Below are 27309 nucleotides of genomic sequence, written 5' to 3' on the forward strand. Positions count from 1 at the left end.
TTATGAGGCAAGCCTCAGGATCTTCTCACAGCAAAGGAGTCTCAAGTTAAATATATAAATATACATAGTTCAGACAGCTCAGTTTAGAGAATGAGCTTTAGGATTTGTTGACAGACAGATGGCAATGGCTCCCTAAGGACTCATTACTCCATTATTGGAGGGAAACAGCCTGGGTATGCAACTAGGGCCCACACCATCCCAAAATTTTGGCTTCCACAGCCCCTGTGATTTCAACTGTACCCATGGCTGAGCATGCAGATTGTCCAGAAGCACTCACAGCAGCCGGATGCATATTAATACCATAAAAGACAGAAATCTGAGCATATCTTCTGATTTTGTCTGAAACACCGAAGAAGCAATCTTTTCACTTTCTCAAGCTAACAAAGTGCACTTACAAAACTTACTGCAGGTGAACATTACTCCTAAAACTTCAAAAAAATCTAAAATCACTGAGGATCAACTGCTTTAACTGCATGACTTAGAAACAATTGCAAAATATTCTCATATATATGAGAATTGATGTTTGTCATATTTTAAAATGTATAGTGGGGGCTTAATTTTTAGTGTTAATCATTAACAAAATTTAGGTATAGCTAACTATATAAGTAAAACTAAATAAAGCTCAATGCTCAGTTTTTACTGAGGAACATACTGTAAGGAATCCAAAGATTCCTTCCAAATGTAACCTTCCCCCTTCTCTCACTTTCACCTGAGTATTACACCTTGTGCTGCAGGGGCAGCAATTTGCTTTAGAACATGGCACAGGTAAAACCAGTACATAAAGTTACCAAGATAAGATTAAAAGTTGAATCTTATATTGATACTGTGCAAGTTAACCCATATCTTAATCCATAAAATGTGTCCAGAGAGCAAGGATATCAAAAATGCATCTTATGATTGTGCTATGTCAGACTGTGTCATATAAGCAATGGATATTACTAGAATTTCAGGCACATACATGTTAAAAACAATCAATAAGTGTTTGTATATTAGCTATTACTGAGTAACCTCTTTCTGACTTTCTGGGATTTCCACTGAAGAGGGCTATATTTCAAACACAAAGTATCATGCATCTAACAGGCATCTTTAGCAGCAAGAAAACGGCACTGAAGATAAGCGGCTGCAGCAGCTTTTGGGTTTGGTTTTTTTTTTTCATTGTTTAGGTTTGGTGCTAGATCATGGAATGTTCTTCCCTCATCATTAAAGCCTCTGAAATACACTCTAAAGGAATGAAAGCTGATCTACTTATAGGTCAACAGAAGGCCTGTGAAGAAGGCTTGCTAACAATACTTCTTTTGCATGTAGGTGAGAGCAACTGCTGTCCCACCTGGAAAAGCACACTACGAGAGAGAAAACTCCTGCCACTGGCAAAGCTTATGGTATTAATTTGTAATGGTGGATTTAGGGAAATGTACTAAACTAATGCTCATTTACTTGCATAATTATGTGTTTTCTACATAAAATGAGAGGCTTTTACCTTGCCAATGCTGGCACTGAGTTAACGGAAAACAGGACAAGGTGGGTGTACAAATGTGCCAGTGCTGATGAACGTCAAGCTAAGTTACAGATTTGTTTCTTGCATTAACATCTGTACAATGTATTTTCTAATGCATTACCCGTCAGACTCTTAAATCTGTTATTTTAAATATTTTCGTTGCAGTTTAGCTTTGATTATTAATCTAAGAGGCAAAAAGTTAAACTGTATCTTATCTTCTTTGCCACTTGATATGTTAAATAGCCTTCATACCTTAAATCCACTTTAATAAGGCATGCAATTATTAAAGCATTACAGAATGGCCCCAGAGCACATAAGCTCCATTAAATTTGCTTACATCTAATTATGTCTGCCTGAGGCAGGTGAGAAATTGACTCTGATAAGATCTTTCTTTTACCTGTAGCCAAAAAAAATAAAAAGGAAAAAAATCGCAGTGATTTTCAATCTAATTGCTATCTACAAGTATTTATGGTATTTGTTCCTTCAATGAATAGCCCACAAAGCACTCTTTGTGCACTAACTACTGCATTTTACTTTTTTTAAGACTTCAGAATACAAAAGACAAGCTTATCTTGCTTCAGGCATAAGACAGGTCACCAGTGTTGTCTACCTGTGAAATAGTTTTAGCTATTATTTAAAGCATATATTTTCTTTAACATTTTTCAAGTAAATTTTAAATAGTATTTACCTGTTTCATTCTGTGTGGGGTTTTTTCCCTTTCATAATTAATTTTCTTCAATTGTACAAATTTTAGTGAAAACAACCTAAACTTGATGCAAAATAATTCTGATGTGAAAAGACATGTTACATATCCTTTGAGGAATTTTATTTTTTCTTCATGTCAGCATAAGTAATTAAAGCATTCTGGTTTGTGACAAAATAACATAAATACACAAATGTACTTTACATGGCCTGAAAACCGTTCCTTTAAAAATATATTTAATTTCCAATTTTAAAAAGAAGTGTTTTATAGTAGAAAGCACATCATTCAGCTCCTATGTATTTATAACTGGACTTCCAAAATTCAGGAAAATGCTATTAAATTACATTGCTTGTTACCTCTAAGTGAAAGGGAAATGAGGTATTTCTAATCATTCTAATCTCACTAACAGTCCTAGCAGATCCTAGAGAACAATACAGCAAGACCATCATAGTGATAATGTAAAAACTGGTTAGAAACTATACTAGCTGAAGAGAAACAAATAAACAAATAATTAATTAATTTTGATTAAAAAAATCATGGACTTCATGCTGTCTAAAAGGATTATAATTCGATACTTGGTTCATGTTCAGGAGAAATTACTTTGTTATAAAGCATTTTTCAAAGAAGACAGACATAAGGAATTTGATGTGAAAGTTGCCCAGATAAACCAGCCATCAGACTTCTAATGCAAGGTTATACAACGGTATGTTTTTTAACATACATCTTTAGCCACTAATGTCACTGATTCTCTTGTATTATACTGGCCATTCGTTGGTCCAATGGACCGCAAACCTACAGTCCGCCCAAAAAGAAAAGGTCCTTTGCTCACACTTTATGCTTAACATGTCATTTGATAAACAAAAAACTGCACAGAGGCCTGAAACGAATATATTGTATCATTAACATGATTCTTATCTGCTTCTTAGGGTTATAGAGCACGTCATCCCATAAGCCTTCCTATAAAATGTCGTTTCACCTTCTCTTTACATTCGAACAATAAACAAATAGGTTATCTTTCGTATTGATTTGCTTCATTATACAAACCTCATTTTACGTATTTGACAATGAAAAGACATGTCGATTTTCTAGTGTAGTAAACAACTATATCGTAAACACCACTTTTTTTAAGCAATGATGAACTACTTCTGTTTGCTATAGGTTTTATCAACTCAAAGGCTATAGTTAAACAAAAGGTTTTGGCCTCATATAATTACATCTTGTTCGATGTTAATTTGTTGCATTTCTATTAAAACTTTCACAGTTGTTTTATAATATTGTCTAGCCACCAGTGTGCATCATCTATAAATGACAATACTGTGAAGCACTGAATTATGCATGCATCTTTACTGCAAATCAAAACCAAACTAGAACACAAAAAAAAAAAATCACAAAAGGAATTTAATGACTATGCTAGGAAGAATTACTTTCCAGCTTTTCCATGTCTACTCTAAGAATGAATTGCAAACAGGTAAATTAATTATTCAGACATCATAACTATTATTCAACCATATAATTTTGTTAACATTTTCTTCATATTAACATTTCTTATCCTAAAACATAGAAAAAAAAATCTGGTTTTCTGTGTTATATTGTTAATTTGCCCATGGGAAGTTTCAGTAGACAATATTGTTCAGAACCTGAATACATACCAAAAGCTGCTACTTTTATGATTATTGCTTGAATGTTGGATGATATCATTTCTTTAAGCAATATTTCCTGGTTCCGATGCCAAAGGTAAGCTAAAGGCTGAAGATCAAGCCTTCTGCAGCTTAAAAACAAACAAAAAAATAATTGGATGAAGCCAAGCATTATGCTTTTATGCAGCATGATTCATGTAAAATTAAATAAAATTAATTTATCTGATTTCCCACTTTAAAATATTTTTTCTTCTACAATTCCTCCTCTTCCTATTCCTAGATTGCAGTATATACATTATCTCTAATATTAAAAAAGTTAAATAAGCTTGTTCTGACTGTAATTCATCTACGTAAGACACATCTCACTGATGTAAACAGATCTGCATGGGAACATAAGTAAAACCATAAGAAAATGCATTCCTAAACATTTAGGCACACAAACTCATTTAACACCTTAAGAAGCAATCACTTTTTATGAACACAGCTAAGGCAAGAGTTACTGCTCTTTGATAAATGTGGCCTGTGTCACAAGTACAATATGCTGAATTTGTTACACTCAACAAACGTGCGATTTGGATCAACACCCAAGGAAAAGAATCATTCAGGAAAATATATACAGCTTGTGATACAAAGTAACAACCTGTTAATGTAAATTTAATTATTTGTTTTGATACATATCATATTTAGACAGCCTTTGATACACAGCATTTGATTGTTCATCAAATTAAGAGAATCACTAATTTGCACTATTGATAGGTAACCCTTCCGCAAATTGTCAAGTACCATCCGTTGATGATAAAATATGTAACGATTAGTTCCTGAAAAACTTAAAAACATTTAACCATGGAACTAGGTCAGAGCACTCAAAAATTACATTTATTTGTCAATTATCATTGTTTATCTAATATGTGGGCTTTCTCCCATATGTTACATAGACCCACTAGTATTAGTGTCAAGACTTCATAGTTAAATGGATGTTTAATGTTGACACATAAATCCATAGTTAGCACCCATATAATTTGATTGGTTTTGTTATTACTTTCATATATTTAACAGAGCACTAAGTTGTGAAATTAACAGAAACATTTAGCAACTCAGAATGTGAAGTAGTTAATTTAGTTGCATAACATTAGCTAACAAATTAGCTGACTCCAAGTAACTGAGATGGTTTATATGAAACAACTTTATTGCAAGGGGAAAATCTATTGACCAATGTAACATTTTTTTATCACTGAGCAACCTTGGAATTAATCAGGTCTGTTGGAAATATTGTGATGTCCTGTCAATCCTTTGGCTGTAGTAAAAGACCTGGAACCCACAATCAACAAAAGCAATCTTTTCTAAAATATCCAGTTACATGATCAGGCAGTCATTAAAATACTTTAAGCATAAGGGAAAAGAAAAAGAAAGGAGCTGTTTCTGACTGCACTTTACTTACTTCAGGTGTAAAGAAAACACTCCTGCTGTGTAACTTGCTGATGTTAGTCAAGTTGGCACTGCATTAACTTCACCATTTTTACAGTTCATAAAGTATTTGCTTTTATCAGCAACAAATAACTATTTAATTCATGAAATTAATATTAAATTTAAACACAAGGTGGTTTTGCACTTTGTCAGACACATATAGTGAAAACGTTTTTCCAGACCCAACTATATAACACACACAATTCCAATTACATAACCCTTTTTTTAAATTAAGACTCTTAAAAGTATCACAGTCTATCTAGACTTAAAGAGTGTGCACAGTAGAAATGACAAATGAAAACATCTGATTAATGATAACACATTTTAGATTTTAAGGAAGGAAGGGAAGATATGCACATAAGGATCCTCTTATCTTTAATTCCTGATAACAAATCACAAAATGTTGCTCTATATTAAAATTCTGTTGAGAAATAGATACTTGACCACAACACCGTAGTCACTGGAACCGGGTGAGCTTTTCTTAACCTACTCAACTATTTTCACATCAAAGCTGTGACAGACCCATGACAGACCTGAAGAGGAATCCAAAAATCCAGTATAGTCCCTACTGGATTTTCACCAACTTTTTTTTTTTTCAAATTATTTCAGCAAAAGAACTACCCCAATAAACAAACACGGTGCATATAGTAACAATCTGAATGAATCTGGTATCATAGAACATGAGAAATAAAGCAACTGTCTCTGCTCCAGAATTCAAGTTAGAAAACGAACAAGTAAAGTACTTTTCAGAATGTGTACATTAATAAAGATTAATATTTTCTTACACATCTTCAACTCGAACTCTCTGGTAGTCAGAAAGAATGGCTCCCACAGATACACCCTCCACTCCTTCTTTGTCCTGAAAAAAACCAAGAAATACTAATAATAGCAGTATATGCTGGCCTAAACAATAGAGATTCAGTACCTCTACTAGCAGAATCAGCCAAGAATGTATCTTTTTCCCTGAGCCCAGGACATGGAACTGAAGGGGCTGGAATGCAGATCTTGCATAGCAGAGAGCTGCACAGCTGACCTACAACATGGTTATTACTCTAACACAGTCATCTACTTGAGTCAAGTAGCATTTCACAGAAGAAATAATCCACAGAAGTGAAAAAGTGCCAAATTTAACAGCTTATCCTAAAGTTTTCCTGACATCCTGAAAAGTACTTCCAGCTCTTCACTGTAACTGAGGTGTTTGCTATCCCACCTACAAATAAATGTCAGCAACACACAATCATGACGATTAATTTAACTGTTAGCATTTGTCACAATATGGAGCACAAGAGGGTGTGAGATGACCCTTTTTATCCTCACACCACAACAAGACGACTTGCAGGCAACTTACTCAGCATCATCTTTTAAAAATTCTGCTATAAAAAAAAGGTTTTCCAAGACATATTTTCTCTGTCTCATTTCAATTACCTAAACCAACAGTTTTTTATTTTTTCTTGTAAACACACTGAGAATGTAACTTTTGAAAATGCACATGCTTATAATATTTCATGAGCTCTTGCATTTTTAAGTTGCTTGAGTCCCAATCAACATGCTGAATTTACTTTCTTTTCCTAGAACTTGCTCCAACTCCACTTGTTTTCCTCTTTTAACCCATGTTGATCATAACTACACTGCATGATTTATCTTCTGGACCTGCTCAGTTAGACAGCAATCCTCTGATGTTTGCAGAAAGATTTTACCATAAAATTTTCAACTATATACCTAGATATTAATTTCAAAACCAAATCAACCAAATCAGTCTTTGCCTGCCACGGTACTGAGTTAATTCATTTTCAGTTTCCTATCAATAAAATGACACAGAAGGTGTTTTATTTAGGGGAAAATTTCCTGGTTTGTGTCTGTCTTGAATATTCTTTTCTCAATCTATTTTCTTATTCTTCTTTACATTAATTCTCACCTCATATTTGCCCAACCAAATTCCCAAGTTATTCATATCCATCTAAACTTCTGATTTAAGAGTCACCATATTTATCAAAATTCCTAGCTATAATAATCTGAAAATGATGTCACTGTTCAATTTATGTACTTCTACATGTCATTAATGCATGTATCATTTAATATGAAATTTAATGCCAAATCATACAGGATTCAAGTTGATGCTTCTCACTTATAAAGAAGTAATATTACTGATAAAAATTAATTTTACTTTATCTGTCACTTGTTCATTATCCACTGCCGGTATTATCATTATTATTACTATTATCCAGCCAATATTACTTTTGTTTCTCTTTGAGCTTTCTGTACAACAATGTTTCAAAGTTCTTTTTGAATAAAGATAAATCACAGACATTTCAACGTACTCAACTCACTCATCTGCAATTACATTTCTTAAAAAGTTATGTAAACAGAGTTTTCTTTAAATAAATTTGATAAAATGATTCATGAATCCTTCTTGGGTCTTCAAGTACATCTAAAATGTTTTCCCCATATTCCTTTGTTTCATGCAATTTTGATATGCAGTTTACTTGTACTGTTTCAATTGCACTTAAGTTGCATTCTTCAAAGTTCTTTTTAGAAATATTATGAAGTTAAGTCAGATAACAGTCTTGGAAGACGTGACACCTAAGTATCGTTTGTTTGTGTTTTTATATAAAAAGTGTAGCACTAACAATTCCTTTGAAATGTGCTCTGTCAGAATGTTCAGACCTCATCCAACATGTCCAGAAACATTACCTGTATTTCTGCTTATGTAAACAATTAATCACAGGCAACATATCCTCAAAGGTAACAATCATTAAGTGGTCTATGCACAGGATCTGGCAATATTAGTAAACAATTAATACATTGAATATTAACTGTCAATATTTCCAAGTCACCACATATCTTTCTGTGTGAAGGAAAGAAGCAGCCTGCATCCATTTCTGCTCAACATACTATATTTGTAATAGAATCACAGAATCAGAAGGGCTGAGGCTTCTCACTTTCACAAAGAAACTTGCAACTCCTGCTGTAAAGTCCATCCAGACTATCAGACTAGGACAATATATGGCAATGAAACTGAACGCCTTTATAGGGATAAAAGTATTCAACTACAGAAAGGAATAGGGGAAGACAAAAATCAAATAACCACTGCAAAAAAGCATCTGCATTTATGAGATCATAAAGCACACTGGGGACTCAGGGCTGATGACAAGGGAAGAGTAAAACAGATTTAGCCTATGAACAGGAACAACAATGAAAAAAAAACCACCCACCACAAAGAACTTCTACAATCACCTCAATAGTGTTAGAGACGCTGAATCTTCAAGTGCTTTTTCATTACTACTTCTTCATGCAAGGTAGCATAACAATGCAAAAGACACGCCACATCTAATATACCAAGAACTGCAGGATACAGGAGGGGTTTCTGCAGGTAGACACCAATGTGGCATCTACTACTGGGATTACAGCTATACTAGAAATCTGTTCAAACTGTAAGTATTTATTACTTCATGGAACATAATGATCACAATAAAAACAAGCAAAATATGGGAAAAGGCAAAACAAAGAATTATTCAAATTTTCTGCTTACTGAGATTACACACACGCTTGTGTATGTACATACGTATGCAATGTTATCTTGAAGTTGGTAACAAAAGAAGCTAAGACTGGTTTGGCTGCTTGCTTACAAGCTACATTAAATCTCATTTGAATAGTCATATACAAGACGTTCTGCACTTATTCTAGTTTATTTCCTTTGATAATATGTATGTTTTAATCAACTTTTTAAATGGCAGTACATAGTGTCATTTTTCAGTGCTTAGCATTCCCATTTAAAGACATTTGACAGAGAGCTATTCACCACCATCACTTTTCATTTAGTTATTCTGACGGTAAAGAGCAAATATAAACTTCCATCACTGTCCAGACAGCAGCTTCCACAAGGAGAAACATCAATATGCTTTGAATAAATGCTTTGAAATGGGAGAACTAGTTCATATACTTACATACCATGAAATGAAATAAAATAAATTCAATCCTGTTATTCTGTACAGTTTAAAAAATCAAGGTTGGAGTGGCACACAAGAAATAAGAAGATTTGAAGTGAAGAAGGATGGGGTATGAGCTGCTACAGCAAAACAAACATTGTCTAACAACCTTCATAAACTCAAGTGTTCTTCACAGGATTCACTGTTTGGTATTGAAAGAGTTATTGGCCACTTTGCAAACAGACAGGATGTTGTTTCTTTCAGAGCTGATGGTGCTTTGCAGAGAATCAGTCCCAGAGTCAGCTGTGCCAGGTCTCAGCTGGCACAGCTTTTAATGTGGAATCTGATCAGATTTGCTACCACAAAAAGCATGTTCACAAAACTGGTGCCTCAGCAAGGGTAGAGCAGGCTGACAGCAACAGGCTCAATACCAGGGATCCGCACTGAACTCAAAAACCAAGGAAGCAAATTTAGGAAAATTCTGGGACAAAGATATTAGGTGCTGTATTATGTAAGAAGTAGCAGAGAACAGGAAAATGTTCCAGGAAAGCTAATATGGAAGGGTGGGTTGGTTTGTTTTTTCTTTTTTAAATTATTATTATTAAAGAAAAAATCATGTTCTAGTAACTTAAATTATTTAAACTATGCAAAACTTTACTAATACATTGCTAGTACAATAGACCAGTCTAAAGTAAAAATGAATTGCTTCTATGAAATACCTGGATAATACAGAGGGCACTTACACCCAATACAGTACACTCTGTCACAAAGTACTACATCACAAAGTATATCATTCTTACACAAAACCAGTTACTAAACATAGCTGTATACAGATGCTAACAATTTTTTATTTTCCATGACTTTTCAAAACTTATTTTTCCCCATCAAAACTACCAAAATTACTAATGTTAAAAGGCAAGTATAAAAATCAACTTTTAAAAAGCATCAAATAATACCAATTTTTAGCAGCAGTATTAAGCTTTATTATGTACATAAGATAATTAGCTATGTTTTAACTGTAAGTGAAATTATGTCATTACGTCTTGTTATAATCATTAATTTATTTCTGTTCATAACATTCATGAAGAATAGTCTTCATGAACAATTGTGCTAGAACAGCAAATCAATCTTTGCAACTGTAACTGTACTAAAATGTACAATTTATGTTTAAAGCTTCATAGTTTTAAAGTTATATATATTTTTTAATCAGTTTAATGAATAACACAATTCAAAATTGCTGCTCTCCATGTATCCTAAATTACTTAACTGTATTTTCTATCAGAAAATATTAAAAATTAAACAACTTTTGTGAAAGCTCCAAAACATCAGTGCCATGAGTATCCTTACTGTTACGCTGCTAAGGTGGCTCTGTAATACCCATGTACAACACTGACATACTGGTTAACAGCTGAAGTTAAGTATAAACAGAAATGTAAGAGCCATTTATGCTATCACACTGTGATTTCAATTTTGCTTTTTTTTGGTTTTATTTCAGTGACTGAAATCCAATTATGGATAGTGACGGTAATTTGAGGAAATGACTATATATGCATGGTAGTATAGAACTGGTAGAAGTATTCTACTAGTAAATAAAATATTCATTGCAGTGGCATTGGTACAGAGGTCTTCTTTAATTTTATATTTTAATGTCTTTACCTGACCCTCTCAGAGTTCAGCAAAAAGAAAATCAGTGCTAATGTTTTCAATTTAATTAGTATATTACATGCGTTGTAATTATTAGTGGGAAATGTTAAATTAATGAATGTAAAAGTTAGCTGTAAATTACCTCGGAGTTATTATCAATTTCCCAAGTTACTGCTCCTTAAGATAACCCTCTCCCTATGGTCCTTCCGGTAATTTTTCTTTGCCTGATAAACATGATGATTAAACAGCACACAGTGCAAACCTTTGATACTTTTTAAATTAAATCCATGCCCAGCCTAAGGGCTGTGTCTGATTTCAACTAAATGTGTCAGTTAATCAGATAAAAAATTATCAGCAACTCAAAGAAACAGCAGCCTTAGGCTTCATCAGTGCCAGAGAAAGCTGAACAAAATAAGACATACAGACAATATCATATTATGAGTAAAGGTTACTGCTGCGCATATCACTGCATAGAACTATTCACCACCTTAATAATGTCTAGCTTAAATGAAATATTGCATACAACAGCCAAAACAATATCAAAGAAAGAAAAAGGAAGTGCTGGACCTGTGCCTACAGACGCCTGCTCACATGTATTGCAAGAAAATTTGAACATTCGCCTTCAGAAAATGCAGAATATCCTGAAAAATTTATTGTTTAGAGCAGTTCTGTGTAAGAAACTGAAGGAAAAATAGACAAAGAATGGTTAAACTAGGTTTAATTTTTAACATTTGCTTTACAGCTTTGCTACAATAGCGTTCATTTTATGACCAAGATAAAAGATAGATTATCTCTAAATGAAATTGTCTTTCCAATTAATATCCTCCTTGAATGTTGCATGAGTAAAAAAAAACAAAACTGTTACACATGCTTAAATTAAAGCTTACAGTCAGTTGTGTCTAAACAATGATTATCAGTCATTTGCAAAATTTCAAATTAAAACAAAACTTATTTGCAGATGTGTGATTGACAACATATACATTCGTAACAAGACTTTTAGGCTTCTGCAATTATTTGAGTGGAAAATTCTTAAATATGAGTTTTGCCTTATAATTTGTGAAGCATTCTAAGATCACTGATTATGCTGATTTGAAACAAAGTATGTGATTTTTCTAAGCTTTGATATGTCTGTCAGAGGCAGCTGCAAATAATCAAAGACAGCATGGAAACATCCCTGAGAAGTAGGGTTATAATAACTCTACTTCAAATTGAAAAACTGCTATTTGGTAGGTTCTGCAGCCCAGCAGAATCACATAGTCTGTGGATCACTACATGGAATCACGGAATTGTCCGAGTTGGAAGGGACCTCTAGAGATCATCTAGTCCAACTCCTCTGCTAAAGCAGGACTTTCTAGAGCACATCACTCAGGACTGCATCCAGGCGGGGCTTGAAAATCTCCAAAGGAGGGGACTCCACAACCTCCCTGGGCAGCCTGTTCCAGGGCTCTGGCACCCTCACCATACTTAAGTTCTTCCTCATATTTCAATGGAACTTCCTATGTTCCAGCTTGTGCCCATTGCTCCTCATCCTATCACTGGAAACCACTGAAAAGAGTCGGCTCCATCATCTTTTGACTCACCCTTTAGACACTTTAGCATAAATAGGGTCTCCCCTCAGCCTTCTCTTCTCCAGGCTAAAGAGTCCCAGCTCTTTGAGCCTTTCCTTGTAAGGGAGGTGCTCCAATCCCTTAATCATCATAGTTGCCCTACGTTGGACTCTCTCCAGTAGTTCCCTGTCCCTCTTGAACTGGGGAGCCCAGAACTGGACGCAGTATTCCAGTTGTGGCCTCACCAGTGCAGAGTAGAGGGGGAGAATGACCTCCCTCGACCTGCTGGCCACACTGTTCCCTACACAGCCCAGGATTCCATTGGCCCTCTTGGTGACAAGGCCACACTGCTGGCTCATGGATAGTTTACTATCTATAAGGACCCCCAGGATCTGTTTCCTCCTACACATCACCTGGGACTTTCCTGCCTTCTACTTAGAGACCTCAGAGCATGGATATCTCATACCTTCATTCCTTAGAGAGAAGTAGTTCCAAAAACATGGGTGGAAATGAATTTAACATGGATTCACATGAAATCCCTGTGTGAACACCCTCATTAAGAACTTCAGTAGTCTTGAGTGGGCTTAGCTTAGCTCACTTGAAAAGTAAATTACTTTTGAATAATAGTAGCTAAAAAAAGCTAATCAGATTCATTTTTATGAACGCCCTGCATAGGGCATGGACAGACATACCACCACCTTTAAGCACAATGGATAGCCTAACTTTAAGAGTTTTACAAATGCAATTATTGAAATACTGCATGCACACATACATAGACAAAATCTATTAATTCATTGTGTCTGGGTATTCATCACCTCTCAGTCACAGCTTTCAGTATCTAATTGCAATCTCATAATAACCCCATTTAATTAGTGTTTGATCCTCATGCTCCCTATAAGCATCAAAGATTGAGGGATACAGCGCAGGGGTACATTTGCACGCACATGAGCACATGGAGACACCCCTGCAAATGAAAAAGGAAAAAGAGCAAGAGAGACAGAAATACCATTCTTAAAGTCTCATATCGAAACAGAAGTATATTGAAATACTGCAGTTCAAAAGGCTACAATTAAATTCTAAATAACAGAAATAGAAAACCAGGAAATTCTTCCACTATAACCATACATCACATCGTAAATGCAGGTTTTCCTGATACACTGATTCTCCATTTACCTGCATTTACAAAGTGAAGAATTAATTTTTGGAATAACAAAACATTCATTAATTATTACATTTCTTTATGTTATCTCATATATTAATTATTTTCCTAAAATACAAGCGGGTTGAGATATCTTTTTAGATATCATTATTTCATAAGATTTTTTTCTAAATTATTTAATTTAGATGAACTGATTCATTTTTTCCAATAAAAAGAATCATGCTAAAAACAATGCATTGAGTAAAATTTAGTATAATTAAATATACCTATCAGAAAACCTAGAATACTAAAATCAAAATCAGCAGCCTTATCCAAAGGTTATCTAAGGACTCTTCTACAAAACTGTAAGTTTTTGTTTTCTTTATACAAGTCAATTAAATGCACAAGAGGCCTACGTGCCATCAACAGAAGGTACAAAGTCTTTGATAAGGAGATAACAGTCTGCAGCTGAACAAAAAGAAAAAAGAATATTAAAAAATTGCATTTGGTGCTGGGATTTAGTTTCACATAAATGTCTGTTTCACCTTTGGGACTTCCAACTTTTGAATGTTCAAATAATTACAGAGAAAACTTGCCTGCAGACACTTCTTCAGGAAATCTTATTTATAAAATTACCTCAACAAAGACTAATTACTTAATTTGATAACCAAATTTAGCATGAACAGTCAACTCCAGATTGAATAAAAGACACTACATTGTAATGACAAGATAGCAATGAACAACTACAAAACAATCAAGTAACCATCCAATTTTCTGTTCCTGTGCTAGAATGGATGTTGTAAGCGTTGGTGATTTTAAGTGTAACTATTTTGCAATCAAAAGCAATTATATCTACACCTATAGCATGAAAGACAGCAAATTTATAAACAATTCTTACACATTTATCTAGAATTAGTAGTCAGAGACTGTGATTTAAATTTAAAAACTAAGTTTTTAAGATACCAACATATACAATTATGTGTGGCTTCTTCAGCATGATAACAGAATTAAAAAAAAAGCCTTTGTCTTATGGAGGCAAGTACTGGCCTATATTATTATGTTGCAGATCAGTGTCTTCCCGAAGACAAACCACTTACTAAATCAAGAAAAAGAATGTCAAAGGAACATTAGTTTGTATGTTTCTAGTCAAGAGAAGATTCATGATTTAGATAAAGCAGGTCAGTCAGTCCACTTGCATCATGCTCTCTGACTTCAGACAAAGCAGAATGCCACTCTTGGTTTTCTTTTTTTTTAAATAATACCTTTAACAAACCATAAGAGAGTCAATAGCCAGCCTTGACAACCTAAGATCTTGAATACAGACACAAGCTTTTTCTTCCTTCTCTGCATTAAGTTTCGACCACATAGTCTCCATGTGGATCAACTTCTAGATGCTGATGGCAATCTACCCCTCCACAATGCAGACCAACAAGAAACAGATCTAGTAAGGCATCTACAAACCAAACTCTGAACAGACTCTACAGCTTGCTCTGGTTACCTGAGGTATGCAGCATGGTTTGGATAATTCAGTTCATTAAAAGAATTCCACTAAGGGAAGTTACTCTAGAAAAATGTCATACAAGTATTAACTGTCCAGCCTCATTTATTTCTATATGGGTATTGTCAAAGCAATGTTATTTAAATGAAATATGTCACAACACACACTGGCAAATGCTCAGGCACATAAGTAACTTCATTCATGCTACTAATTCTACGAGCAAACTTCTTTTTGTGCAATTTAAACTGTAGGCATGACAGGAGAAGAATCCCAGTTTTCCTTTTGTTGTCCTCTTACCACATGCAACAGGACAAGACTCAGAACCATGTGAGAAAAACATGCCTGAAAATCAGCTATTTTGTTTATTAGAAACAAATCTTCTATTCCTCCCTTATGTTTCCTTGTAAAAGAATATAGCTTCCTGACAGCAAAGAAATTGAAAAATATTTTTATTTTTCTAAAATTAACTCTCATATGCCATAATGCGACATTAAAGCAGTTGCCTGCTTATTTTAACACATTCTAAATCATATAAGAATTTCAGATGAAATAAGTCAATTTTATTGTCACTAACAAGTATGACAAATAGGTATGTTTATGTACACTTAGGTAACTCATTCTCCCATGTACTACAGCTGAGAACATCTTTCAAAACTGCACTTCATGTTTATGAAATCTACGTAATATGCATCTACACACACACACACAGATAGACATGCACTCTCACATTGCCACTGAACTCTAGTTACTTTATAAGGAAAAAAAGACTTCTAAGAATATGGCAATTTGCTTATATTTTACTTATTACTTAAACTACAAAGAACTGCACAAAACCTTTACTTCTTAGTGAATATATTTTCATACTACTAAATGTTCACAGCTTTGTAACTTCCAGCATTTGTAGGAAAGAGCTACTAGAGATATTTATAAATCATAAACTCCATCAAAATTTACCTGCCAAATCTTAGCATTACAGCAACTTGAAGAAATAGGGGCATACTGTACTGGAACAAAACACCACATTCTATAAGAGGAAATGAACTTTCACTTAAGGTTGAGTGAGATATAAAATTATTCAATGCAATATTTGAACAACTTGTGCAAACATTGTCAAAAGTGTTCATTACTACTTGCCTGAAATGTTGATCACATTCAGTAACATGAAGTACTTGAATAAAAACATCCAATATGATAGACATGAAAAACAAACTTTTAACCTGATAGTCCCTTGAAGACAAAGATGAAATTTCATGAAGGTTCTTAACTTAGACTTTTACAAATAGCTAATTCACATCTGCATCACCGCTGAGTCACGTCGTCTGGTAAAATGAACATGATTTATATAACTAATGTACAATATGTAGATTCCAAATATTTGCATTCATTCCCAAATTGTCACAAAACCTAAAATGCTGATGTATGTGTACAGCAATTGACTGATTAGTAAATTCAGTATTTTTAACTGCTGATGGAAAATTTATCAAAAACCCTGTTGCTTTCACTTTCTTCATAGTTGTTTTTTTTTTTTTTTAATTCAAAACTGTATCCTCTCCCACAGTGTCAAAGTCTCGATTTTTAATATAAAGCAAGTATTATATTGAAGATGACTGTAGTGACATGAGTTACTGGAATACCAAGTTACCCAATAATGAATGTACAACAAGAAAGGGATGCTTGAGGATGTAAGATTTACTTTATCTAATTTGCTATTATTCTAATGGGAAACTGTAGGCCATTATGGACAAACAAGTCAGCTGGCAGGAAAGCTGCACAATTTTCACCTGAAAACATTCTAGGCACATATGCTTATACATATAAAAGTCATAAAACATTATAATCAAAGTTAATTTTCTCTAAAGGTTATTTGGCAAATTTCATGCTTCTTGCTACTTGAAGACACTTGAGAAACCTAAACCAAGCCTATATTTAATTCTCTTTGCATAGCACAATGGAGTAAGGTAGCTCAGGTCTATGTGATACTCATAGTGCAACTTCACTGACTTTAGTAAGATTATTCTTCACGCAAGAGATTTAAAGGCAACATTTACATTATACTGATCCACTGCTGTCACTAGGAAACCATCCTAATCTGTAGCATGCAAGTATTTAATCTTTTCTGCATGAAACAGTCAGTTGTTCTGGTACATTTGCACGTTTGCAAACTGTATCACTATAACAATTTCTTCAGAATTTCTTATGGACATTTTCCAATTACTAAATCATTAAATTGCTATTACTTCTAGAAGCAGATCAACTTGGAATGGACTGTGAAGTACCACATTCAGAATCTTACACAAGATCCCTAATAAATATTCCAAATTTCATTTTTTTTCCAGTGATATTTTAGATTAATTCTCTCAGAAATATTCTCATTATCTGCACTGGCAATAGTCAGCTCTTCTGATCTTATCAATCCCCCATGCAAAAAAAGCAGAACACAGGACTTTCTAAAACATTAAGCTGGAGGAAAATAATTTTATTTGGAACAGAGGTCTAACAGATAGGCCTCTTTCTTTTTCAACTTGGAACAGAGACCTCGTGAACCCTCCTCCAATCAGCAACTGAATTTTTGTTACTTTCCCAAAAGTCAACAGGGTTTGGAAGTTCTTTAAAACTGTTAGAAATCTCAACAATGTAACAATAGAAGTTTGTTCCATCACATCAAGATAGTAAATCTAGATTCTTATGACTGATCCTGGAAACAATTATGTCCAAATAATTAGAAAATACCACTGAACAAAAATGACTTTAATAAAGGCATGCCCACTGTTGTCAAATTCTTATATAGCCAATACAAATTTAAAGCAATCCAGATAAAATATTTCTTAAAAAACAAAACCATCACTTTTCAGAATGTTATACGTTTTCTGCTAATTTTAAATGCTACAATCCTCTTCAGATTTAAGCTTTTATGCAGTACTTTTACCCAATAATTACTATTCCAAAACTCCAGTGTCTGCACTGCACTTCTCATAGTAAGAATTCATTGAGGATTCAAACAGCTGGAGCAAAACAGAATTGTGCACATATTTTGTGAAAACCCATGTTTTATGCTCTTCATCTATGACACCATTTACTGTTATTGATGAAAATATTGCAACTTTCAACAGAGTTTTTCCCAGATTGCAGTGAAGCACAAAATGCTGCACTATGATTTTCAGGTTTGCTTCTCTTATAAAGTGCTTTTGTTTGGATTATTTTTCCATCACTGTGTTTGAAAAAAAGACAAGGTCACCTAGCATTACTAAAATTATAGCAATGATTCCAAGTCTTAAGAGAAACATTCCAAAACAATATTAAAACATGCTCTCTGACAAGCTTTAGAAAGTTTACATGAAGAAGCAAATCTTCCTCTTCATCGGACTGCTTAGCAGTAAGAATCAAGGGTTCCTCCCATTTTCTTATCACAACAGAACTCTGATGTAAGCATCAATACCAGAAAAATATTCTACCCTTGTAATATCAAACAATTTTTATAGGTCTCTGATTGGACAAGATGTAGGTTTCACTGCATTAAAGAACAGCATGGAATTAAGTTTGCATTAGTTATACATTTCTGTTTTCTCATATGTAGAACATGTAATACTTCACAGTTGTTAATGTTTCTGCAACATGGCAGCAGTTCGCTTACTCCAAGCCTTGCCTCCTACTATAATAGAGTTTATGTGATCCATATAATAAGGCACTCATTTTAATTACAAGACGTGGGGCTATTTCCCACTGACAGATCCTCATTTTCTTTCCAGAACATTGCCTTTTAATTTCTAAATCACTTGTGTATCATTGTAACTAACAAGTATTCTGGGAATACAGCCCTGACTGGATGTTCTAGATCAAAACAATCTGTTGATAGCAACAAATTTTTCTAATGAACCAGAAGTTGACTGTGTAGCCTGAAAAATCCTAAACATAGCAGAGAAGTATGGATTTAGGCTGCAGACAAGATAGAGCTCAGAAAGATGAAGAGTGCAGTCATTTTACTAGAAGAGTGCAAATGTAATTCAAGAAGTGCAAATGGACTGGACCACAGAACAATTCAATCCAGCCTGATTTTTCTGCTGGAGCCCTGGAACCAGGAAAATTGCCATTCCCTGTCACACAGATCATGTACAAAAGGGCAAGGGTGTCAGGCTGTGAGACTCCAGAGCGCAGCACGCTGGCTGCCACATCACGCTTCTGGATAAGGAGCAGGAGCACTGGAAACGGTGTATTACTTAATCAGGATTTACGGGGGGGGGGGGGAAGGGAAAAAAAAAAGATTCTACCTAAGCTTCCGTTCCTTCTCCTGGTTTTTTTTGGTTGGTTGGTTTTTTTAAAAGAGAATCAGAATTATCAGTGATGGAGTTCACTTTGCACTAAAGGATTTCTAATACCTAAAAACAGGTCCATGTTTTTGCTTCAGTCTATCCAAAAATCAATTCAATTCATGGAAGTTAAATATTAAGCTATATTGTAGTTGTCTATCAAAGAAAACAATGAAATATCACATAGCATAGTATCAGACTGCAGTAAAATGTTTCTATTACTTCTGTGATACAGGCAAAACTGTTGCATTCCATGCAACTTAGAATGAAAAATTAAATCTCTGGCAATTCTTGGACATATGAAAAATGAATGGATGATTTGCTAAAGCAAAATTCTGATGTGCAATTCAAAATGACCACCCACTTCTGTCTAATCATTAAGAACTAGTTTTCCAGTTGTGGAAAATCCTGCCACAAACACAAAGACTATGACCCAAGACAAAAAAGGTGCAAATGTGACCCTACTAGGAGGCCATATAAAGCTTCTGTATTCCTCAGGCACTCCTAGATACAGTTATCTAAAATGCTGCCTGTATTTCACACCGGGGCTTTTTTGAGCTAAAAGCAAGCAAACAAACAAAAAAAATGCAAACCTGAAGAGACCCAATTGCTAAACAGTAACTTTACTGTAACAAGATAATACAGTACAATAAGAAGAAATACAGCACTACAGGATTTGTTCTCACTGATGGAAAACTAATGATAACTTCCTTGCAGTTTTGGTATGTAGCCATAAAAACTGTGTTTATAAAGAAAGTCTCTTTAATGCTCAAGGTCATTATGTAATGAACTAGAATGAGACAAAGCAATAGCTGTTTATGGGTGGCTTGACTTTAATTTCCCATAACAGTATTTTACTGAAAAATATTAGTTTTTTTATTTTGCAATGCTCTGGACAGTGTATTACAGTTTGCAAAAAAACCCTTTTTCTTTTATATGCTGTAATCACAATTACAGAAATATATTTTAAAATATACCTTTAAAATAATTTACAAAAAATGAATAAAAAATGCAGTTTCAACAGTAATAGTTTTGATTTAGTAATATAAATACCTAACATACACATGTAAACCTTCACTTATGAAAACAGGTATCTGAGTAACTTATCTCACATAAACTGTGCCGCTGCAATCGGCGCAACTACCTCGAGGTCTTACACCAGCAATTTACCAAGGACAGTCCCTCATGGGAGGCCCTTTGTAATTTCAGGGCAGTATATAAACAGCTATGATAAATCTGGGTGTGTTAAGTTTTTGCACATTTCAGTTACCTTACACTCTCAATTACAAAATAATAAAAATAATATAATATTAAACAATATAATATTAATATAAATAATATAATATTAAAAATACTTAAGCAAAAGACAAAGAAGAAAACTAGTGTTAATAGTGTGAAACCACCTGGCCAAAAAAAAGTTGAAATCTATCTGAATGTGAGACTATGTGCTACAATTATTTATTACATTCAATTAAAGGTTTTAACTAATCACAACTCTGAAAAAAGGTAAAACTATTTATTAAAAAACTACTGAGCATAATATGATTAATTGATTAACCTTTTAAAAAAAGCTGCAAAAGCATTGCTCTCATGTAATATAGATGGTAGCGAAAGACTGTTACATTTAAGAAAATAACTTCTTTATGCAACACACAACGAATACCTGATCACATATGGAAATGGATGTTATTGGTCCTCAGACTGATTTTTGAGGACCAAAAAAAAAAATTTTTTTTATTTCAAAGGTTTTAACCTGCCGCCCTGTATTTTCTAGGGCCAACTGTAAAAGCTTAAACGTGCAGGATGAACCCCTTGGGGAGCTGATGTGCCAGCAGAAAGAGACTGTGCTCGGGGCAGGGCACACACCCCTGACCAGTGTCCCACCGTGCCCCTTCTTACCACCTACTGTACAGCGCGCTGCAGGACTCGGCACAACTGGTGGAAAAACCTGCAACGGGATTTCACTCTCCATCCCATCCTTTGCAATTGCAACAGAATTTAATTTGATCTCTCAACATCTTTAAATTTAATAACCTTAACAGCTGCAGCATGCTGATCAAAAATTAGCAGCTCCACCATTGCATCTTATCAATGCACCTTGCATAAACGTCTTCTGAGACCTGCAAACTAAAAATTTATGGGTTGAAATGCCAAGGAATCACACCACTAGAAACATTAATATACAACTTTTCTTAAATGCATCTTTTTGCAAGATACATTTGTATACAAGGGTGTTTATAAATTCAATTTTAAAAGATTGTTTGATTTACTTCTCTTAGAATGTTTTCTTTCTTGTAAACTCTTATAAATGTGCCATGCATTTTTATCCCCTCTAAATTGTACTCTGAATTTTACTAATAGCTCATATTTAACAGAGATGATGCAGGTAGTCTTGGGTTTTGGAGCTTTTCAGATTTCCTTGATTTTTAGTTATTTTTTAGCAGCAAGACACAAAAGACACTCCTTAATCTTTTTTGTACTGGAACAAAACATCTTTTGAATCAAGATAAAATCACTACATCATGAATGTTAATATCATACTGTGAAAAATACTATCATATGACTAGAAAAGATCATCCCTTTAGGGAGAAATATTGTGTTAAAGTGGATTATACTTTTAGTAGTGTAATGCAAAGGCATTCCACCAAGTCCCAGAAGAAAAATCAAAATATGCATTTAAATGGAAATAGTGTGAAATAGGACAAAAAAAACCCACCCCAGAACTGTAAAGAACTACGTATATATGCACACACACATTCATATACATGTACACACACAAAACCTCATAGTTGAAATTTTATTTATACAATTTTTTTCTATTTAATTCTAAACATATATATTTATGTATATAATTTTAACTTTTAAAAGATAAGTTTGTAGCTCTAGGCTTATTTTGCAAATATCAAGATGCAGTCACATTCACGTATACTGGTTTTGGCCACAATTTCAAATAATATACACAACTCAGCTCTATGCAAAAAGTTGGAACTATTCTTTTTTTAATTTTCTGCACATTTTGTGCCAGACCATATTCTAAACAGCTTTTACAAAGTGATAATGTTTCACTGACAGTGTTTTGTGTACTTCACATAAAATTAAATCTCAGACAAACCTTGAGAAAAAGAAAGCAGAAAGCTAAGCAATACAGCATGTTGCTCTTTTTGACCCACAAACGATTATCAGTTATTCTAGAAGTTATGACAGTTTTCTCAAGTCCTTAAGGAGTCTGACACCATTGGTATAGCTTTTAACACTGCATTTATGTTTATATTACAATACAATAAAACAGCAGGAATAGCGTTCAAATTACTTGGGTATCGGATGCTGTATTGAAAATAACAGTATTACCATAAAATAAAAAAATAAATTAGACTTCTCTGAATGTGCTAAGTAATCACTGCTATCCATGCTGCACATGAATTATGGGATGAATTTTGGAAGATGTCATCAGTTGCAATGACTACTAGATCTGTGTCTCGAATGGAAGACTGTGTTAACAGTAAACACTAATCAAACTGAATAACCGGTGGTATGTCAATACTTGAAAAATTCATTTCAAAGTCAGTGCTATGCTAATTATTTATTGTTACAATGCAGATGACTTCATCATTAGAGCCAATATTTACTGTTCTTTGTAAGGTATGAATAAAAAGCAGAATGTAAACAACACAACCACTCTCCTCTCCCTTCTTTCCCTGCAGACTGCTACCATAAACCACAGTACCAACGGCATAGTAGTTAATTTATCTGACTATATTAGTAATTTTATCATTATTCTTTCATAATATGTGAGTTTACAGCCACATTTTCTTATTCTTTGCCTTCATTTGCTGTTCAGTTAACCGACCTTGATTCCACATCACTAGGATCTTTAAAAGCTACATAGAAAAAGAGAGTACGTTTTCAAAACAGTCTTGATATTTTGTAGTATTTAATTCTAAAAATGCAATTTTCAATTCTAAAAACCCCACTTAACAAGATGGATTGTAAAGCCTTCAAAAAGAGAAGTTTGAGTTGAATTTGTATTCAGTATCATGGTCAACCACACTAGAAATCAAAGTTCACAGGCGAAACACTGAAAGAGGATTCTCATCCATAGATTCTTCAAACTACCCTGCCTAAAAGACTTTTTGCAAGTGTTCTATTAGACACATTAAATGGGTGCTTAAGAAAATTCTTCAAAGATAGCAGATACTGCAGTTAGCACTGATGCATAAGGACACAAACCCCAACTAAGTATAAAACTAGACATAGTGGTTAATACTGTAACTATACAGACTTTGGAAAATAAAACATAAAAAATAGCTATTAATCTATTATAAAAGAGTTCAGCAAACTAAGTCAAATTAAAAGTGATGTGCCTAATGCTTTGAAATTATATACACTTCTAAGCTTAACCAGAAAATGTGTTTCAAAGCAAATGCTCCGACTCTTAATGATTTGCCTTGCATGAAGTGTACATGCCTGGAACAATGACAGCTGAGAATTCCTTTGCAGCTTCTGCTGACGTTGAAACTCAGTCCGAACTTTACTTTAAGGGAAACCTATATAAATTGAAACATAGGCAACCACTAACTGATATGACTGGATGTAGATTCTTTTTCTTTTTTTTTTTTTTATATAATCTCTTTTTGATGCAGCCTCCTCTCTTCTCGCACAGAAATGAAATAAAAAAAGTACTTCAGGAAAACCAAGCCATGAAACATCCCTGCTTTTTTCTTAGTTTGACCTGCATGTTCAATACCCTTCAATGGTATATAATTTTGTTTCTAAGAAATATACTTTACAATACTGAATAAATAATACACTTTAAAATTTCTTGCTATTAAGGAAAAAGTGCTTACTCAACAAAAGCACTCAGCAGAACTCCTGCTTTCTTTGCTGCTTTTGTTACAAAGATTTTTAGATATTCCAGGTCAGAAGGGGACCATTATGCAATGTACTCAAGTGGAATGATAGAGGCCACAAAATACCATTTGGTAATTTCCACATGGAGTCCAAGCTAAAGATCAAGCTGTAAGACAGTTCAAACACTAAATTCCATTCTCCTCTCTATCATTCTGCTTTACGTGTTAGCTGAGAGCTCGATGGCATTATCTATCTATTAAAGCACAGTATTTTTAAGGTATCAAATTCCCACCATAAAGACTTCCTACTCTGAGCAGTTTACTAAAGAAATCATCAGGAATAGGTAATGTCCTCTTATCAAATTCAGGCAGATTCCCAGATAACACATACAAAAAACCCAAAATCAAGTCTCACAAGCCTCTAAAAAGGAGTAGCTTTTCTTTTTAAGAGGGTACATCAGCACACCTGTTATTCAGACATTTGGAAAAGATTTACCATTGTCTTGCCTTCACTATCTGGCTTTACCCCTCTACAAACTGACCATGCAATTAAAGGTTCTCCATGACCCCTGGCAGAAGAGCATCCTGAGCTGTATTTTGAAGGACAGTGGCAAGCGTGGCCAGGGATTAACATCCCCAGGCTCTCTGGGAACTGCTGGCGCCGCTTCTCCTGGGACAACAGGGTACAGAGTACTTTGTCTGTCTCTTCCAGCAGACTTGATGTGCACAGGAAGGAACCCCTCATTCCTTTGGATTACTCCTGCAGTGGGCAAGTTCTTAGCATACAGTTTAAGCCTGATCCACTGCCTTTTCAGTCTAAAAATGAATGCATACTCTACTCTGACTGACATTATGCAGTCAGAGGGGTCACCAGGTTATACAATGGTAATACAGTCTGCTATTAGTAAGAAACTGTAAAAAGAGTGGTGAGGTAAACACTTAAGAATAAATGCAAGAAAAATATTAAAACGTGCAATTAATCACTGCACTTTTGCCACTTGCCTCCAGCAGGCTACCTCAGCTATTTACAGTCAACATTACCTTAAAACACTTCCTTAAAATACAGGATGCAAAAATGAGAAAATACAGTACTTTCATTTATAAGCAATGTCGGTTTGCTTCACATTAGGGGCAAGAACACAAAGCTAATAGGCAGAAGGAGGTAAAGTTATTATTATCATTATTATTTAGTAATAGAGTAGCACTTCAAGGCTAAAATGTCCCTGGGCTTTTCCAACAAAATAGTTTTTTGTTAGAAATGCCAGTCCATTAAAGCTCTAAGAAGAGATTGTTTGAAAGAAGAGACTGGTTTTGGCCAGTTTCCAGTTAACACAGGAGTTTTCTTCCCAGGTTGCTGTCAGTTTACCTAAGAAGCCACACCAGAGTCTGGGTTCCTGTAGTCCACAGCCCTGACGACAGCTCCCCCCGCTGACTTGCTGGAAACTTAGGAGCAGACTTTCCCTGTCCGTTTGGCCCCAACCTGACAAGGTGGTTCTGCCCTGTCCAGCCTGCAGACAGCATTCGGAAAAAATAGCACAGCACACCCAAAGCTGTTTTCTCTTCTGTTTTTCTCAAGAACAAGCTGTTCAAGTTCAGGAAGACAGAAAAAAAAAATAATTTTTCTGCTTTTGATTGTCTTAACAGGAAATCTCAGTATGTAATTTTCCTCCAGATTCTCACTAAAAACCACTGGAAATCTTTATCCTACAGAACGGAAATTCCACATTTCAGTTAGTTGACTGCAAACCCACTTCACAACAAGGCTCTAGTATGATACTTTCTACAAAAATGGTCAGCCAAAACCTGTAAATTTCTTTTTTTGCATTGAAAATTGAGATTTGAGACCATCTATTCTTGCAGAAGCATTCTAGGCAAATCTGATCCAATTTTCCCATTTTAAACAGGCTTCATGCTTCTGAAATGAAATACAATACTCCTCATACCAGGAACAAGACAAGTATGAACCAGGTCCTAAAACATCACATTCATGTAAAGTCTAACTTTCCTTAAATCCAGGTAAAGCTGTAAGTAGAAAGCCTTCAGGAAATGCCAATATATGCAAACAACATTGCCCCAACCTGAGCTGACAAGACCACACTTTAGGGGATAATTAGAAGTTTATTACTGTAAGGTAGAAAGAATTGGGGCAGTAGAAAAGAAAGGGCAGCTTCAGGATCTGCCTTGAGGAAAAAATGTTGTCCTGGTTTGAGCGACGCAGGACTAACATCTCTTTCTGTAATTTTACTTTTCAGTAAGGTTTCTTCTAACGCTTGGGAAAACAACTTTTAGAGGACTCTAGTGTCTGAATATGTGAAAGTATTTACTTCATAGCCAGCTATGCTGTGTGGGTTTCAAAGTTTCAGTGTTTTCGCGATAGCCATGTGCAGGGATAAGGAGAAGTAAGACCCAGGCACTTGACCCAAGCTGGCCAACAGGATTATTTCATACCTTGAATGTTACATTCAACATAAATTAGAAAATTTGCTGAGGAGTTCTCTTACTTGATGGCTGCAATCCTGAGAACTTCTTGCCCTGGTGTTGGACCCCTGAGCTCTTCCCTTCCTCCTGAAGCCATAGTGCTCACAGTGTCCCACATTTGCTGTCCCCTGTTGGGAGTGCACAGCTTCCTACTGATAGAATTGGCTGAGTATAATCCTTGTATATTTTATACTGGTATTGGGATCAATATTGGCTCTTTAGTGTTATTAATGCTAATTATCTAGTCTTATTCTATTAAATCTGTTTATATTTCAACCCTCAGGTTTCTTTGGTTTTGCCCCAATTCCCCTTCCCCGGTGTGGACAGGTCATCAGGTGTGAGAGCAATTGTCTAAATGACAATAAATTGTCGTGGGTACATGAACATGAAGGCAAGGTGAATAAAAGAAACAGGTTGGCAAGTCAGCAATGTCTTAGAGAATAAGAAAAAAAATACAACATGCTGGGGTGGTATCAAGATTAAATGCAGACGAATGTTTAACAATGGAGACAGAAAGTAAGGAGAGGAATTTCAGAGAAAAGTATGCAAAAAAAAAAAAAGTATCAGGAAAAGGTGTAGGGAAGAAAACATTGCAAAGAAAAATCAGGAACCCTGCCAAGAGACAATT

The 27309-nt window shown here is 34.7% G+C and overlaps 1 protein-coding gene across 3 annotated transcripts in view; it reads right to left on the minus strand.

Annotated features, from left to right (window-relative positions):
* DPH6 (diphthamine biosynthesis 6) overlaps window positions 1–27309 on the minus strand; it is a 193578-nt gene that overhangs the window by 143078 nt on the left and 23191 nt on the right. For all 3 annotated transcript variants that reach the window (XM_014941655.1, XM_014941656.1, XM_014941657.1), the window contains exons 4-5: window positions 6085–6158; window positions 3848–3966 (exon numbers count right to left, since the gene is read on the minus strand). In XM_014941655.1, coding sequence (XP_014797141.1) covers window positions 3848–3966; window positions 6085–6158 — 193 coding nt within the window. The remainder of the gene's footprint in view (window positions 1–3847; window positions 3967–6084; window positions 6159–27309) is intronic.

This window comes from Calidris pugnax, unplaced genomic scaffold, assembly GCF_001431845.1.
Source record: "Calidris pugnax isolate Ruff unplaced genomic scaffold, ASM143184v1 scaffold56, whole genome shotgun sequence".
NCBI classification, from domain to species: Eukaryota; Metazoa; Chordata; class Aves; order Charadriiformes; family Scolopacidae; genus Calidris; species Calidris pugnax.